This window comes from Dasypus novemcinctus, chromosome 21 (genome assembly GCF_030445035.2).
Source record: "Dasypus novemcinctus isolate mDasNov1 chromosome 21, mDasNov1.1.hap2, whole genome shotgun sequence".
NCBI classification, from domain to species: domain Eukaryota; kingdom Metazoa; phylum Chordata; class Mammalia; order Cingulata; family Dasypodidae; genus Dasypus; species Dasypus novemcinctus.
Window position 1 is genome coordinate 44,041,533 of NC_080693.1, and position 19,396 is coordinate 44,060,928.

Here is a 19,396-nt window from a genome sequence, read left to right on the forward strand (position 1 = left end):
TTGTTTTTGATGACAGGCTCTTGGTTTTGTGAATCTTAACAGATCCAGGAATAAGAGAGGAGAATGTATTTGCCCTAACAAATGGGAAGTGGTGAGAGAGTTGTATACAAAATAAGGATAAGTCAAGTATCAAGTGGCACATTCACAGAGGGTAAAATGAAAAACAGAAAATTTCATTTGTCTTTCTCATCCTCTCTGACCTAACAATTGTTTAAGCTGGCCAATCTGTGGCCCTGATCCAAAATATAACTAAATAAGGACTTTCTTTTAAAATGAACCTTTTATACATAGCTATACACACATATACACAAGACTATACACACATATACACAAGACTGTCGGGGCAGTAGCTCCAAATTCTGGAGCCTTGGAGGCTCATAGATTATACTGGGTTTCAACCAGTGATTAAATCTGAGGTAACAGCATCTGAGGGCTTGGCTTCAGAATTGTGTGGGGAAAGTAAAGCCAAGGATAAAAGCTTCACATTCTGAAATAATAGTGGCAAAATACAACAATTCTGGGTTGAAGGAAATAAAATTGAGAGAGGACCTTGATTAGAAGGAAACCTCTAGAATTGTACTAACCCCAGTTTCCTCAAACTGGCATGACTGATGGCAATCTCTAGGTCATGCATGAAAGTTCGACAGAGAACAATGACCCACAGGAGCAGCTTTGCTGCACTTGAGGATTGTTCAAATCTTGAAATGAGCGAAGCGGACTTGGCCCAGTGGTTAGGGCATCCGTCTACCACATGGGAGGTCTGCGGTTCAAACCCCGCGTCTCCTTAACCCGTGTGGAGCTGGCCCATGTGCAGGGCTGATGCGCGCAAGGAGTGCCCTGCCATGCAGGGGTGTCCCCGTGTAGGGGAGCCCCACGTGCAAGAAGTGCACCCCATAAGGAGAGCCGCCCAGCGCAAAAGAAAGTGCAGCCTGCCCAAGAATGGCGCCACACACATGGAGAGCTGACACAAGATGATGCAACAACAACAAAAAAAGAGACAGATTCCCGTGTCGCTGACAACAACAGAAGTGGACAAAGAAGAACACACAGCAAATAGACATAGAGAACAGACAACTGGGGTGGGAGAGGGGAAGGGGAGAGAAATAAAATAAAATAAAATAAAAAACTAAAAAATCAAAACTTGAATTCGAGTAAGTTCTTGACTGAAGTTCACCTGGGGCCCTTTTCATGAAGGCCAACCTATCAGAGTTAACCACCACTCGGGGTTGATAACTGTATCCAGTCAAAATTTGTATTGAAATCCGGAGCATCTACCTCCCTCCACCTGCAGTCTGAGAAATTCTGACCCTTCTGTGATTTCCAGAAGCCTCTGGACGCAGCTATCAGTGAGGCGGATCTGCCCTTTGCCAGCCTCGGCTTCGAGGCCTCGGGGTTGGAGGACAATGCTTCCCAACGAGTTTGAGGCGGGGGAGAGGCGGTGGGGAGCCTGCCGGGTGGAGGGAAGAGGATGAGCCTGGGGACTGAAAGGGCACCTGGTGTCCATGGCCTCGACAACTTCACACCAAACCCCTACCTCCCCTGCAGGTCTTAGTTTCCCATTTGTCTTGGAGTCACAGAACCCTTCCTAGGAGCCCTTCTGTTTTAGGCTTGGTACCTGCCCTTTGGCAACCGGGTGACCGCTCTCAGCGCATGACCGTTAGGGATAACCCCCGGTGGCTGCCCTCTTCATCTGCAAACTCCACCCCTCCTAGAGTTTTGTATTATGGAAAATTCTGACTCATCTTTACCTTTGATGAACCAAGATTTAGTATAATTTTAGTTTTAGACAAAAATTTCTGGGTTATTTATTTTTATGTAGAAATTTAGATTTAGTTTCATTTACATTGAAAAAGTAAGAGTGTTGCTTATTTTAATATATTTGTCCCTGAGTATTTTAATTACCCAAAGAAGGACAAGATGTTGGCATTTCCAAAATATTGTCTTTCCTTAAACATGCAGCAGGAGGCAGCAGAGGGATAATTTTCATAATTCTTTGACCGTGTGTTAGCAAATGAGATTCTTTTTACTAGCTAAAATGATTGCTTTTCAAACTCCCCATTTCACCCTACGTGAAATCACATTTGATGGTCACCTGTCATTTGGAAAATTCCTCACCACTCACCTTGAAATCTACATAAGCAACTGTTCAGTGGGGACATAACAGGTTGTCTAGTTAATAACTTCACATCTAATATCAATTTTAAAGGTGTTCCATTTTATTATTTATGTTAATATTTGAGGAATTTATTTAAAACAATGCCAATGATGAAGTCAATTTTGAATTAAGAATAAAACATTACGTATCAATTTTCATCAAAGGACCCAGTTTTAAATTATATAAAGCATTTTTTGTTTTTATCTTTTGGGGAGATGTAGATTTTTTGTGAATTCTGGATAAATAAAAAAATTCATGTTTTAATGTGATGCTGTTCTAATACTCTACTATTTCATCTTACTAAAATAAGTTTAAGCAAAAATCTGGCAAGTGATATTTTTGATAAATATAGGATATATAATACCAGTTGGGGATTTAATCTTGTTTTGTTTTGGATTTTTCCTTAGTATGTGAGAGAATCATGCATCTGCAAACTAATGATTCCCTTTAAAAATTGACAGGTTGATTTATTTACATCAGACACGAATAAAGCCATGTCTTTTTCATTCCTAATGCTAAAAGCAATAAGCCATCTGAAGTGGACAGCTACTATATGTACTATAGTTGATTTATGCATAATTTCTGCATACTTTACATATGCACAGTTGCTGTGGCTATATGGCAAATTCTTTTGTCTCTTTTGTTCATTTTTTTTTTTTTGTTGTTGTTTCCTTTTACAGTCTTTATGGAGGAATTAAGAGGAAAAAATGTCCAATTTGCAAGAATGGCAAATATTTAATGTTGGGAAGTCATGCCTAAGACCTTTGATTATGTTTTTCAAATTTATTTGTGAAAAGGTTGCCAGACCCCAAATCCTACCATTTCAGAGTTTATGAATTCTCAAAGACTTTTCCTCTTGTAATTAAAAACTATAGTTGACCATGAAACTGCCTGAGTGGCACGAGTAGATTATACAAAGGGGTAAAAGTGTCTCAAGCAGGGCTTTTAGCTATTTGTCTGAAATACACTCATGCAAACATTCCCACCCACCAACATCATTATGAATGGTAAATAAGCTCTATCTTAATAGCCTTTACAGTTAAACAGTTTAATAGAAATGACTTTCTGGTTCTCTCTCTCTCTCTCTCTCTCTCCTTTTTTTTTTCCTCAGTTGATTCGGTGTCATCAATCCCGTGGTGGAGCCTGTGGAGATAACATTCAGTCTTATACTGCCACAGTTATTAGTGCTGCTAAAGTGAGTATCTCAGTAGTCTCTGGAAGGAGTGATTATGTGAATTGATTATTATGATTCTTTCTTGAATTTTATTGAGATTTTCCTTTCCTCTTCATTCACAAATGTGAAATAAATATAAGAAGTAAGTCAGGATTATTTTGTCACTTGTGAGAATGGTGATAAAATATTTTTGGTATTTAATCTCTCAAGGTGTATAAATAATTTTCTTGTATTGAATACAGGGCTTATCCTTAGCTAATTTTAAATATTTAAGTTTGTTAGCTAGACCAAAGCTTATTATCTAATTTATACTTCTTTTTTAAAAAAAGATTTATTTATTTATTTGTTTATTTATTTTATTTCTTTCCCCTTCCCCGCCCAGGTTTCTGCTCTCTCTGTCCATTTGCTGTGTGTTCTTCTGTGCCTGCTTGTATTCTTGTCAGCAGCACCAGGAATCTGTGTCTCTCTTTATTGTCATCTTGCTGTGTCAGCTTTCCATGTGTGTGGCGCCACTCCTGGGCAGGCTGCACTTTTTTTGTGCTGGGTGGCTCTCCTTACAGGGCGCACTCCTTGTGCGTGGCTCTCCCCTATGCGGGGCACCCCTGTGTGGCACAGCACTCCTTGTGTGCATCAGCACTGTGTGTGGGCCAGCTTATCACATGGGTCAGGAGGCCCTGGCTTTGAACCCTGGACCTCCTATATGGTAGGCAGACGCTGTATCCATTGAGTCAAATCCACTTCCCTAATTTATACCACTTTTGATAGAAGCTTTACATGTTTTAAGTAGAGACTCTGGGATTCTTTGTTTGAGATTTGCTCCATTCCGCTTACATTGACATCCTTTTGCATCTTTGAACATTTCTAAGTCTTTTTTTGATATTCTTGATGAAAACTTGAGTCAAACCTGTGACACATTCAAAGATTCGTTCATATCTAGGAACGCCCCTCTTCCCCCCCCAATGTGTGTTTGTCAAATGAGATCTGTCTGTATGTGTAGGGGGGTTAATTTTGATGATTGCTAGTAAAGTTTATGCTGATTAAAAGGTATCCTTATAACCATTGTCCTTTTGAATTGTGATGTATACAACAAAACAGTTCTAATATTAGGGATGGCAGAGTGAATCTAAATAACAGCATGGAACAGAAAGCACAACTATGTGGAGAAAAATAACACAAACCACAGGGAGGGAATCAAAGGTCACACTGTTTTATGTAAAATAAATATAAAAATATTTCAAGATTACAGATGTATAAATCATGTTCCTTATTTTGATGGGAGAAGCATTACATATTTTTCACTGAAACAAATATTTACAATTACAGTACTACGTATTTTAGATTTCAGAAATCGTTATAAAGACTGCTCAGTTTTTTCCATTATGTTTACAAAAATATGATTATTTCAAAGAAGGAAAATTTAAGACAGTAAATAGGTATTATTTAGTTAGGTTTTTAAAATTTTTTCATTTTTTTAAAGGAATTACTGGGGATGGAACTCAGAACTTTGTACATGGGAAGCAGGACACCCCTGTGTGGCACGGCACTCCTTGTGCGCATGAGCACTGCGCATGGGCCAGCTCCACACGGGTCAAGGAGGCCTGGGGTTTGAACCATTGACTTCCCATGTGGTATACGGATGCCCTAATCACTGGGCCAAGTCCGCTTCCCTACAGTTTTTAATAGATCTATAAAACATACCAATCAGGTGTGGTTCTCAAATATTATACGCTTTTTAGACTTATCTGCCTCATCTTGTTTGAGGAGGATAGCTCCTTATATTGTTATCTGATAGTCTCCAGTTACATAAAGGATGATAACTTTTTAGTTCTTCTGTGCTATTATTGTATTTTTGTGTGTTTGTGTGCTTATATAAAAGGAAAGTGACCTGCTTCATGCAGTAATTCTGTTTTGCTGTGTACTTGCTGGATAGTACCTTAGACTTTTGAAAAGAACAAGTTCAAGCTTTCTACTTTGCTACACATAAATATTGAGAATTTCTTATCTATATAATATTTGCTATTTATGAACTCCTGAGCCAGAGGGCATGAATATTTTGAAATTTCTTTAAAAATATTGTTGAATAATTTTCTCAAATTATGATTTGAGATCAAATCAGGGATCAAATGAGTGGTCCTTCATTTTACTTCCAAGGTATGGATGTTTAATATATGCAAAAGAGTAGAAGTTGGGATGATTTTTCCTCCCTAAATGGTAATTTCTCCTAGTGAGGTATTTGGAATAAGTTGGCCTTCTGAGGCACAAAATATTTCCAATTTTGCATGGTAGCTACATCTAAATGATGAATTATATAGTATAATTCTGCATATAACTTTATTTTTTTACTATTACATTATGGATAACACATGTTGTTAAATAAGCCTCAATTTAGTGATGTGTCTCATGCTTTTTTTAAAAAAAAATTTGTCTTTATTCATACTTCATTTTTAAAAACAAATGATCCTAGAAGGACTTTTACTATTCCTGTTATATTACTGTGTTCATGTGTGAAAATTCATCATGTTGTTTACTTATAATTCATGTCCTTTTCTGTTTTGGGGTCTACAAAATTTATTTAAAAAGATCTTCAGGGAAGCATATTTGGCTCAACGGATAGAATGTCCGCCTACCACATGGGAGGTCCAGAGTTCAAACCTAGGGCCTCCTGACCCGTGTGATGAGCTGGCCCACGCGCAGTGCTGATGCGTGCAAGGAGTGCTGTGCCATGCAGGGGTGTCCCTGCGTAGGGGAGCCCCACGCTCAAAGAGTGCACCCCGTAAGGAGAGCCGCCCAGTGGGAAAAAAGTGCAGGCTGCCCAGGGGTGTTTGTCACACACATGGAGAGCTGACCCAGAAAGATGATACAACAAGAAGAGACACAGATTCCCGGTGCCGCTGACAAGAATACAAGCAGACACAGAACACACAGTGAATGAACATAGCAGACAACGGGGGTCGGGGAGGGGTCGGGGAAGGGGAGAGAAAGAAATAAAAAATAAGTCATAAAAAAAAAATTCTCAGTAGAAGGTGTTAAGGCCTGAAGATCTTTTTTTTTTTTTTAAAGATTTATTTTTTATTTCTTTCTCTCCCCTTCCCCCCTCAGTTGTCTGCTCTCTGTGTCCATTCGCTGTATATTCTTCCCTGAACGCTTCTATCCTAATCAGCGGCACCCTGGGAATCTGTGTTTCTTTTCGTTGCATCATCTTGTTGTGTCAGCTCTCTGTGTGTGCTGTGCAATTCTTGGGGCAGGCTGCACTTTCTTTTCATGCTGGGCAGCTCTCCCTCTGGGGCGCACTCTTTGCACGAGGGGCTCCCCTATGCAGGGGACACCCCTGCGTGGCACGGCACTCCTTGCACGCATCAGCACTGCGTGTAGACCAACTCCACACGGGTCAAGGAGGCCCGGGGTTTGAACCGTGGACCTCCCATGTGGTAGGCGGATGCCCTATCCATTGGGCCAAGTCTGCTTTCCTCCTGAGAATTCTAACATTTATGAAAAAAAAAAATGGCTATATTCACAACTCTTTTAGAGACAAGAAAAAGTGAGATTATACCTAATCTTGTTTTATGATGCTAGATCATATTGATACCAAAACCAGAAGCATTTTGTGAAAGGAAAATTCTTACTAATCAATTTAGTAATGAAAAGTCTGAAAGAAGAAAATAAGGATACCATGGCACAGTCCTTTGGGATAATTCCGCAATATAAGGTTAATTCATCACTTTCAAATTCAATGAGTGTAATTTGCCACATTTCTAGCATAAAGGAGATAAATGATATAATCATCTTAATAGATATACAAAATGTGCTTGATAAAATCCAACATATATTCATTAATAAAATCTTTTGGTAAATAGTGATATTTTCCAATTCCATTTTTCTCAAATTGTCAAACTTGTTTTTACAAAGTAAGCATGGTTTTGTTAAAGTATCTTTTTGCTAGCTCTAAAATCTGGTTTCCTGTGGATCTGTTTCTCTTGTTTGTGTGTGTTCTCATTCATGATGTCTTTTTGTATGTGTGTTTGTGTTTTGTATTTTTTAATAACGTTTGTAATTCATTGTACACACAAAACAAAACTGCACTGAGAACAACAGTTTCATAAATTAATAAGTGTTAGGAAGTTGGAGGGAGAGGTCCAAATAACAGGAGGAGGGGCTTAGCTAGTCTTTCTGTGCAGGTATTGTGTGATACTTGCATGTAATGGGGGCAGGCCCATGCCATAACGAAGCGCACTTATACAAATGAGTGACGATACTAAGTCTGAGTATGAAAATAAGATTTTCTCTGAAAACTCATTTTTGGCACAGATTCATAAAATGTATGTTGGTGAATTTGATTTTTTTTAAGTATTATGTATTTTTAAATTTATTATATATTTATATATATATACACACATCCCAAATTCTGATGTCTTAACTCCTTGTTTGCCTAGTTATATTTGACTGGGTACCAGAAATTTTATTTGAAACATTATTTTTAGAAAAAAAAATGTGGTTTTGGGATGGTATTATCTTCTTTAATCTTCTACCAGACTTTCAAGGCACTCAGTCTGAGGTCATCTTAATTCCGTTTCAGGGATTGAGATTATTTAACTGAAGTTGACCTGCAATGGCTGTGCAAACCTTTTTACTGCAGGTTTGCTCTTACTTCTAGTGTATATTCCTTTATATCCCCACTCAAATCAAGGAAGGAAGTTCACCAGGAAGACCCCCTTTGTAGAACTTTGACTCCAGTTTCTCAAGCTTGGTCAAAAGCACCACTCGGTTTCTCAGTAATCTCCTCCAGAATGAATTAATATCTTCTATGCCTAAATGCCCTGTTTACATGTCTGAATTTCCTTGTTCTCTTGGATTTTGACCCAGAAACTCTTCACTCTCTTGTTAGATATTCAATACTTTCAAGCAAAGATTGTTGTTATTGGGAGTTTTGATCTGATTTATCAGGTTTGCTGTTATTAGAAAATAAAGTCTTAGTATTTCTTACCATTTTTATCATCATGTAAAATATGTTAAAAATCATGGAGTATGTGCTTCTTAAAATGTTTATCTTTCATACTCATTTCATTGTTAAATCTCGTTCTCTGAAAGAGTAATTGTTTATCTCTGTGATGACAGCTCTTTACATGGCTTCCTAGAGTTTATTTGACCACTTTGTTCTGTAGAAAAATTAGTTTTTTATTTTCTTCTTGTAATTTTTCTATCTCAGTGCAATTGTCAGGATTAATATGTTAATTGCATAAATACTTGGAGCACCTTAGAAGAAGATAATCTTTTTACATTTTCTGAATTTCCAAATAACATTTAAAATTAATCTTTCATTATACTCTTAGACTTTTCCCTTTGAATTTCAAAGGAATTTATTTTGCTTTCATCATAAAGAATATGAAATTGATGAATTTTCTATTTAATATTGAAAATGTTCTAATTGTATTACTTTGATAATGTATAAAAATCTTGGTCCAGATTATCCAGTTACCTCAGAACTTTCTTATTGATTCTTCCTTTTAATGTGCTTTAACCCCAGCATGGTAAATGATTCAATAAATATGTCTTTGTTTTTTGTTATCTGATAACTTCTAAATGATAACTAACAGCTTTCCTGAGAGCAGTACCATTATCACTAATGGATATGACATGGGAATGGTTAACGATGACTAGTGCTGCTTTGGGAAATCTGCCAGCAACAGAACAGCATAAGCATTATACTCAATTGAATTATGGGTCATCATGGTTTATCTCACACTTCTGTATATAGTATAATATTCAGTTCTCTTATATGTGTGGTTTACCTCTGTGAATACTCTAGTTAAGATTAATAGGAAATGTAATGAAGTTTTTCTCCCTCCATTTTATTCTGTTTTCAAATTTTAAAACATTTTTATGTTACATCAAAAATCTAGGGAATTTCCATATACCTCACCCCTTCCCCTCCCCCACTTTCCCCCATTAACAACCTCTTTTGTTACAGTGGTACATTTTTTACAATTGATGAACACATATTGAAGCATTGCTACTAACCATGGTCTATATTTTATACTTTGTCCCACACAATTTTATAGGTTTTGACAAAATGTATAATAGCCTGTATCCATCATTGCAATGTCATGCAGGACAATTCCAATGCCCCCAAAATACCCCACATTTCACCTATTCTTCCCTCTCCCTCCCCTCAGAACCTCTGGAAAAATTTTTAATATTGAGGAATGAACAGACATACGTGGGGAATGCAACTATGGACCAAGGTAGACTTATTATTCTAGCAGTGGAAGAACTTGTATCATTGAAGTTTTTTGTTTAGCTCCCTCAGGTTGTGAGGTCTTTGAGTCTAATTTATCATCTTCTGTTTGGCTAAATCAGAATTTTCTATTTCTAATTTTATTTTTTGTATATGAGGATATCATTTAGGTATTTCTTAAAAACCTTTCATGTGTATATCTTGTCTACTAAAATCAAGTGGAAAGACAAATTGCTGCATAGTGATTTAGATATCTAAATGTGATATGTGAAAATAGTTAAATAACAATATCTATATTGCTTCTGGACACTAGTACCTATGGATGTGTTTGATTCTAACATGGGAAAGGATTCCTCATAGAAGCAAAGATCTTTTAAAACAGAAAATGTCCAGATTTCCGTCACCCCTCTCATGTCCCACATGAGACTTGATTTTGAAAGTTTATGAGATTTGATGACTTAAATTTATGCCACTAAGAAGATGACTCCATCAAGTTTTCTTCTGAGAAATAACAAGAACTCTTCATGTACAATGAGCCTTTTACTCTGGAATAAACTTTCCTTTTTCTCCATTCATATATATTTTTCCTAGTTCTCTTATATTAACTTTTCCCATTATCCTTTGGTTAGCATTAGTACATTACTTTCTGTTTTTTTTTTTTTAATGTACTCCAGTTCTTTTACTTTTATTCCTATTCTTTGGTATAAGAGCATGAAATAGTAGGCTCAGAGGCAAATGGAGGGGATAATCAAAGAATTTAAAACTGAGACATTCTTTGATAAAGAGATAGTTACCTTTAAGTGGAAGCATCTCCATTAGCATTAATAGATAAGTACATCAGCTGAGGTATTTTAGAGGTTAATCGGGCTTCCTGGCCTGCTCTTTACATCAATACACTGTGGCGCCTGATTCTGTAGGTCCTTCAGAGGCTTTCTTGACAACACCCTAACAGACTTTGTGTAAGTCGTTTCTTGTGAATTATTGAAACAAATGTTTGGCTGTTAACTGATGAATGCTAATGTGTTTTATAATCACTGCAGTTTGAGTTTTTGGTACTAAACAAAATAATTGATTTGTGGCCTTTTCTTGGTTATAGTCTGATGTATGTTTTATCTTTTTACTTGGATTTAGCAGTTGGCTTTGCTGATCATTTTATTAAAGTATTTATTAGGATACATTATTATGGGTTTCTTTTTTTTTTTCCTTCCATCATACATCAAAAAAATAATTAGTAGAGATTTAGTTTTCAGTCATTTGGCCTTTGAGGAGATTTTTCTTACACTATCCATCTGTGTAAGACAGCACTATGCCCTATATTCATTAAGTGTGAGATCATAAGTAGTTACAGGAATAGATTACAAGACAATGTAGGGTAGTGGTCAAAAATCAGGCCTTAGAGACAAACACTCTTGGTTTTGAATTTGTGGCTTTGTCATTGGCTAGTTGTTTGAGCTGCCATTTTATTTCACTTCTTTGGTCTCAGTTTTCTCCTGTAAAACTGAAATGTATGTGGAAATCCATAGAGAGAGCTTATGTTAAGAGCTTTGCCTAGTTCTTAGTCCATAGAAAAGGTTCCTGGGAACACAGGTACACTAATATTATGCCTATATGAATAGTATATATATTGTTTTAATGGAAAATGTCTTAGGAAAATACTTTTCCTTTTTTTTGAATTCTAGCATAAATGTTGTTTAAATCACATTTGGGCTTTAAAAATATCTGTGCATACCATTTGTAAATTAAGATTTGAAATACCAGGTATATAACATTTTACATTTTACAATTTAGCTATAGAATATGCCAGAATAAAGATGAGTTTACTTAGCCTAAATCTACTTCATGTGTTTGTTGGCATCATTATAGATGACAACTATACGAAAACAATTTGTTTTTTTCTTTTTAAAGAAAAGTGAAGAAAGAAAGTTAAAGATTTAGTACTTATTTCTTGACTTACAATTTTACAATTAAAATTGGTGGATATTATTTTAAACAGTCCATTAAACAGTAAGAGTTCAATAAATAATTGTTTTAGTTGGGGATAAGGAAAAAAAATAAAGCTTTCCTCATTTTCTATGGAAATTCTTACTTAGGTTTGGGGTTAGTTTCCAGTGACAGTGTCTTACATACATTTTTAAAAAAGATTTATTTATTTATTTCTCCCCCCCTCCCTCCATTGTCTGTTCTCTGTGTCTGCTCACTGTATGTTTTTCTGTGTCTACTGGTATTCTCATTAGGTGGCTGCGGGAACCGATCCTGGGACCTTTCAGAGTGGGAGAGAGATGATCATTCTCTTGCGCCACCTCAGCTCCCTATACATACTTTTTTTTTTTTTCAGATTTATTTATTTTCTATCCCCTTCCCCCTCCCCGCCCCCCGCCCTGGTTGTCTGTTCTCTTTGTCTATTTGCTGTGTCATCTTCTTTGTCCACTTCTGTTGTTGTCAGCAGCATGGGAATCTGTGTTTCTTTTTGTTGCGTCATCTTGTTGTGTCAGCTCTCCGTGTGTGCGGCACCATTCCTGGACAAGCTGCACTTTCTTTTGCGCTGGGCGGCTCTCCTTATGGGGCGCGCTCCTTGGGCATGGGGCTTCCCTATGCAGGGGACACCCCTGCGTGGCACGGCAACTCCTTGTGTGCATCAGCACTGTGCATGGGCCACCTCCACTCAGGTCAGGGAGGCAGGGGTTTGAACCATGGACCTCCCATGTGGTAGATGGACGCCCTATCCATTGGGCCAAGTCTGTTTCCCTATACATACATTTTTAAAAGTGCTGTACTTGAGCAATTTAAACAGATATTAAGAGGCCCTGAAAATGATCTTCATTGTAATAATAATAAATGTTGATATTCAAAGTGAATTTTAAGTGTTTTAATTAAAAAAATTGCCTCACAATATCATAATTCTGAATATGTGTATATTATATATTATATACTTTAAAAATATTTATATTTATTTATTGTAAAAATTTATTTAACCCCCCCACACTGCTTACTTGCTGTCTGTTCTCTGTGTCCATTCGCTGCACGTTCTTCTGTGTCTGCATGTCTCCCTTTGTTGCATCTTCTTGCTATGTCAGTTCTCCACAGGTGCAGATTTCAGCTCTCTGTGGACATGGGCCATCAGCTCTTCTGCGAGCACGGGCTAGCTTGGGTTCACAAGGAGGCCCTGGAGAGTGAACTCAGGGCCTCCTATATGGTAGAGTGGAGCCCAATCTTTTGAGCCATATCTGCTTCCCAGATACATTATATACTTTTTGATATATCTATATAATCTAGGCTACCTTCTTGGGATCAGATGATGAGACTCTTCTTCAACATGTAGGATTTACATAGTATTCTCTTTGTTTCAGCTTTCTTTCATTTCAGATGAAAAACGTTGTTACTTAAAAAAAATACTTCCTTTTGTTAAAGCCTATGAGAATAATCAGACAATGAGATACATGTTAACAAGTACTCATGTGACTTAATTTTATTTCTTTACTTAAATGAAATGTGACTGGAAAGTAATTAGGAAATACTCTAGATTGTCTGTAATTGAAGTGGTATAATAGAAGAATTACATTGCATAATTTCTGTTACCAGCTAGAAAAGAACTCTATGAACTAATTTTAAGATACTCCTTTTCTCTAGTATTTATTATCTTAGAGAGTGAATGTATTATCCAAATGCTAAATCTTTAATATGCCATATTTGTAAGAGCACATTTTAGATTTATTTTGGACATGTAGTCTTTTATATATGAAGATTCTGCCAATGTCTTGGTCTTTTTTATGTGGAAAATAGATTAAAAATTACATTAATAATATTTCAAAAAACAACATCACATAGTGCCACTTCTTACCGTATCATGTGTTTTAAGATATAAGGAAAGTGTCAGAAGGAGATATTTTATATGAAAATAAAATTATACCTTAATAAAATAAAGTTCTTTATTTACCTGTGACTTTATTCTGACCATGCTGACTTTGGGGCCTTTACTGGTGCCAGTCCATCAAACTAATATTGATTTTCTGTTAATAACTAAAATTCAAGATTGCATTAGCAGTAACGCTGAATTTGACAGTTCTCTTTGATCAAAACCACTGCTATGTAAAATATTGTAAGAGCATATAAAATTTTTCTTTTATGAATAGAATTATCTGAAATACTGCTACTGATATGAGGTCATATGTTTTACCTTTTGTGGTATAGACATTGAAAACTGGCTTGACAATGGTTGGAAAAGTGGTGACTCAGCTGACAGGCACACTACCTTCAGGTGTAACAGAAGATGATGTTGCCATCCATAGCAATTCACGGCGAAGTCCTTTGGTCCCAGGCATCATCACAGTTATTGACACTGAAACAGTTGGAGAAGGCCAGGTAAGAACAGCTTCCAGTGCATACAATATATGCAGAGTGTTGGGCTAGTATGTTGGAACCAAGACTAGCCAAAAAGTACTTGCATAGGACATTATAAATTTGTAATCTTAGAAACTGAAACTATTTCAAATTATATTTTTTTGAAGAAATGGTAACATGTTAAAACCTTTTATTTCAAACAGTAATATGCCAAATTTGAAGATACAGTTGACGTTTTAAGGAATTGTCTTGCTATTGCTTTATCATGATATTTGTTTCATAAATAAATATGTATTTATATTCTGTTTATAATACTTTTTCTTTTTTTGTTTGTAGTGATGTTAATTATAACCTAAGTCATAATATTAATAATTTCTTTTTAAAGCAGAATCTTGCTTATAAAAGGAATTGGTAGGACTTTATTGGGGGATTTTAAAAAATTAACTGACTGGTATTGAATGATATAAAAAGTTTAAAAATATTCATTTTCTTATAAATATCAAAATAATATATGAAATTTCAAAGTAACATATCAGAATGCACAGTAATAGCTTATAAATCATCTATCTTCAGATAAAATAATCAGTTGTACTTTTTTAAATCTATGTTTAGAAATGTGTAGAAAAGATGAGTATAAAACATGGAAAAATACTTATGTTTGAGTATTAGTCTTGGTGGTAAGAAGCAAAATATCACTGAGATTTTTCCCCCCCAGGCATTCATAAATAATTTTTTTTTGTATTTTTTTAACTTTTTTGTTTTACCTTTTTTATTTTTGTTTTTTTTCTGAATCATAGCTTTGATTCCCTCCCCCCACTTTTTTCTTAAACAAATCAATTTTACTGGTACATATTAATAAAGCATACAATTCATCTAAAGTGTACAATCAATGGTATGTGATATAATCACATGGTTGTACACCACACTTTTATTCACTTTCAGGCTACCATACTGGTTTCTCTTCTATATTTTGGTCATTCTTTCTCTGAAAGAAATGTACTTTTTTATTCTAGTAGTTTGCGATCATTTCTATAAAAATATATTCTAAAATCTTTTCTTGCTTACAAGCCTTGACCTTAAATATTGTATGTTCTTTTTGAGAAAATCTGTTTCCAATGTATATGGGTAGATATCTTGATGAAAGATTACATTTGGCAGCTACTCATGTACTAGTTCTATAGCAAGATCCAGGGACATTTCAAGAAAATAAGAACTTTGCTGAAATTAAACTTTGAAATTCTGGGTTACTAGATTTGGCTGTCATATATTATTTGAAATCCGAAAAACAGTAATTCTCCTCTTTCCTGCTCTTAACTTTGTGGTTAACCAAATATGCTATAGGCTTGTATTCTTGTTTAAAACTCTTTAATGAAGTGCTAGTAAGCTTTTCAGTTGACCAGAATGACTTTTTTCCCTTTAGTTCTGTTAATTGGCTGAAGTGAATAGACACATACAGATGTTCTCTTTTTAAATTGGTTTTAATATATAAACCCTTAGTGTTTTATGAGTGTTAGAGAAAAAAAATATTTTCTTCTGACTGTTGATTCTTGATTTTTAATTAATTCATCTTCAGGGCCACCCACATTTACTCTGTAGTAACAACCCTAGTTTGGTGATTATAAGTAGGCCTGTTAAGGATTTAGCTTTTGTTGACAGAGAGTTTGTTGTCATTTATAAGTAGAAAATGGTATCTTTTAATAATATTTTCAATGAAATAGGTTTAGAGCATATATTCATTTCATTATACTGAAGTGTAGGAACATAATAACATTCTAAAATAATTACATAAAAAGCATAACATGAGACCTTATATTTTAAAATATATTTTGATTTTTTCCTGCTCTTAAATAACTGTGGCTTTAAAGTGAATTCTTAGTTAGGTGAGTTTTGGAGTATAGAAATGGACTGCAGATTGTGTAGTCACAGAAGTTCATTTTTCTGTGATAAATGTGTTGATAACACTTGAAAAATGATGCTAATTAGGAAATTATAATCATAGACATATTAGCTTTTAAAAGTTAAAATCTCAAATATTAGTCATCATGAAAAATGTTATTTTTCTGTTATTTAGAAACATTTCCAAATGTTAGTTTTGATTATCATTTGTGACATATTCTGAAATTTAAATTTGACTTAAACTTTTTTTTATATGTAAGCAACAGTGATTTTTTTAATAAAAGGCAAATTACCATGTACATTTTTAGGTAACTGTAAGTAGTTTTTAAAGCAACAACATTGCATCAGTATAAAATATGGTCTTTTGTTAAGAAGACATTTTGCCTCTGATAAATAGCTCAACTTTGTGGAGAACACAGGTAGGCTTCATTTACCTGAAGGCTTCAAGGATTTTCATGGTAGCCAGCCATGCAGCTCTTACATTTGAAAGACAGCTGGATGGATACTCACAATACAAGAGCAAACAGTCTGAATTTTAATTTCTATAAACCCATCTGGAGTCTGTAATAAATTTCTGTAAACCTAAAAAAAAAAGTTCAGTTGAATTCAAGACTGTTTTGGCATTATGCTAGATTGTATTAAATGGATTGCTGTGGTTAATGTAAAAAATGTATTACTTTTAGCCTTTTTGACTGATGTTTGACCTTAGTTGTAATGCTTTTCATGTTCCACACACATCTCAGGAACTAAAGCTGATGTTACATTGACTTTTGCTGTTTAAACCTATCAAGGCTTTAATAAAGATATTTTCACTTTTACAGTGGTAGTGTATAAATTTGATTCCTCTTTCTGATGATAAATTGATTAGTTTGATTTTATGATGATGCAGTCATTGTTTGGTAACTGCATTAAGGTAGAATAGATTTAATTGACTTTGTGTCCTTTTTTATCTGTGTTACTATCATGTTTTATTTAAAAGCATTTCTTGAGTAGGATAGTTAAGTGATATAATTTGCCTTTACATATTTATATAATTGAAGTCATAATGGATAGTAACTACTCATTCACAGCATGGAGAAATCTCTAAATCAAAGAAAAATGCTTAAGAATAAACTACTTCTTGTCCTGGAAGCAAGTGTTATTTATAACAACTTAATAATTTCTGTGGTGTTTTGTTTATCCTTTTGTTCAGATGATAAAGACCATCTTGTATCCATCCTGTATCATTTTTGCTTTTTTTTAATACAGTCAAATTGTAAATCCATACTTAGAGGTTCAGCCTGCTTAGTTAAGTGATGAGTAAAAATTATGTATTAGAAAAATTGTATTAAAATATCTTTGGTACTAATGGTTTCATTTTTTGGACAAGGTGATAATATAGTGGATAAGATCTTCCAAAAGTGCCTGATTGTTTATATATCTGAAACTGATAAAGAAAAGATTGAAAGAACCTTATTTAGTGGCATGTGTCTTTTTGTTTGATGGCTTCTGTTTTATTGGTGCCATCAAGTAGAGTACTAAATGCTAAATAAATAGAGTTATAGGATTATAATATGTGAACGTTACTATATAATCAACCCTAGAACAACTGGATAGTCATTTGGAAAATGATATACTTGGATCCAGAATAAAGTACACATGGATAAGAGGTATAAACATAGAAAGTTATGACTAAAAATCTACAATAAAAGACAAGAGGGGAAATGTATATAGTCCAAGCAATTGGGCTCCCATCTACGATAAAGGAGGTCCAGGGTTTGATGCCCAGGGCCTCCTGTGGTGAGCTGGCCCATGCAGACTGTTGGCCCACGCTGGAATGCTACCCATGCAGGATTGCCTCCTTGCGTGGGAATGCTGCCCCGCACAGGAGGGCCAGCCAACTCTGAGAGCTGGTGCAGCAAGATGACGCAACAAGAGACACAGAGGAGAGAATATAAGAAGACAAAGCAGAACAGGGAGTTGAGGTGGCTCAAGAGAGTAATGGCCTCTCTCCTGCTCCGGAACATCCAAGGATTGGTTCCCAGAGCCACCCAATGAGAATACAAGCAGACACAGAAGTACGCACAGCGAATGGACACATAGAGCAGACAGCAGGGGTAATGAGTGGGGCAAGAGGGGAGAAATAAAATAAATCTTTTTTAAAAAAAGAAAAGATTGATATGTTTGACTATGTGTGGATAATAGTGTAGGCATCAGCAAAAATACCAAAGTCAACATACAAACGATAAAATAGGAGTAAACATTTGTATCATATTGGGATAATCCCGTAAGTGCATAAGAAAAGAGGGGAAAGAAAGGAGAGGGACTCTTGTAAGATCAAGTTTAAAATAGAAAAGTGGACAAAAGGCAGAAATAACTATTTCACAGAAAAAATAAAAGACACAGATAGTCTCTATTCATGTCGTCCTTCTTTATAAGAGAAATGTAAATTGAAACTACACTGAAAAAAAAAGAAAAGAAAAGAAAAAAACAAAACTACGCTGAGATATATTCTTATACCATACAATCTATCCAAAGGGTATAATCAATGGTTTTTAGTATAGTAACAATGTTGTGTATTCATCACCCTGCCATGCAGGGGTGTCCCCCGCGTAGGGGAGCCCTACACACAAGGAGTGCACCCCGTAAGGAGAGCTGCCCAGCACGAAAGAAAGTGCAGCCTGCCCAAGAATGGCACCGCACACATGGAGAGCTGACACAAGATGATGCAACAAAAAGAAACATAGATTCCCTGTGCCACTGATAAGGATAGAAGTGGTCACAGAAGAACACACAGCAAATGGACACAGAGAGCAGACAACTGGGGTGGGGGAAGGGAAGAGAAATAAAAATAAATAAATAAGTCTTAAAAAAAAAAATCTTACAACTCAGTTATCCAAATACAAATATCAAAATTTTAAAATGAACAAAGGATTTGAATAGCTATTACCCTGAAGAAGATATACGAATGGCCAATAAGCATTTGTATATGGATATTGGAAAAGATCACCAACATCCTTATTTGTTGGGGAAGTGCAAATCAAGACCACAATGAGATACTACTTTATCCCCATTAAGATTGCTATAAACAAAAGATGGGCAATAACTAGTGTTGAGGATGTACAGAAATGAGAGCTAGTGGGAATATAAAATGGTGCATTTGCTTTGAAAACAGTTCAGTAGTATTACTAAGTGGCCCAGCAATTCTACTCCTAGATATATACCCAAGGAAAATAAAAAATTATGGTCACAGAAAGACTTGTACATGAATGCTCATAGCAGAATTATTCATAATAGCCAAAAAAGTGGAAACAACCCAAATGTCCATCAATTATTGAATGAATAGATAAATAAGATATGTTATTTCTATACTATTATTATTTGGCAAGAAAAAGAAAAATTACTGCTTCATGCTACTCCTTGGATGGTCCTTGAATGTAGTGACACAAGAACACATATCGTATGATTCCATTTATATGATATGTCCAGAATAGGCAAATCCATAGAAATAAGAATTAGATTCATGTTTGCCAACGGTTGGAGGAAGGGTAAATGGGAACAGGTTTCTTTACTAATGGGTGTCTAGAGCTGGGAGTTTAGGGGGGAAACGAGCAATGGTGAT

The 19,396-nt window shown here is 35.4% G+C and overlaps 1 protein-coding gene across 12 annotated transcripts in view; it reads left to right on the forward strand.

The window, feature by feature from the left end:
- The window catches only part of BCAS3 (BCAS3 microtubule associated cell migration factor), a 586,860-nt gene that overhangs the window by 132,396 nt on the left and 435,068 nt on the right, over window positions 1-19,396 (forward strand). For all 12 annotated transcript variants that reach the window (XM_071210528.1, XM_071210535.1, XM_071210533.1 and 9 more), the window contains 2 exons: window positions 3,267-3,350; window positions 13,750-13,920. In XM_071210528.1, coding sequence (XP_071066629.1) covers window positions 3,267-3,350; window positions 13,750-13,920 — 255 coding nt within the window. The remainder of the gene's footprint in view (window positions 1-3,266; window positions 3,351-13,749; window positions 13,921-19,396) is intronic.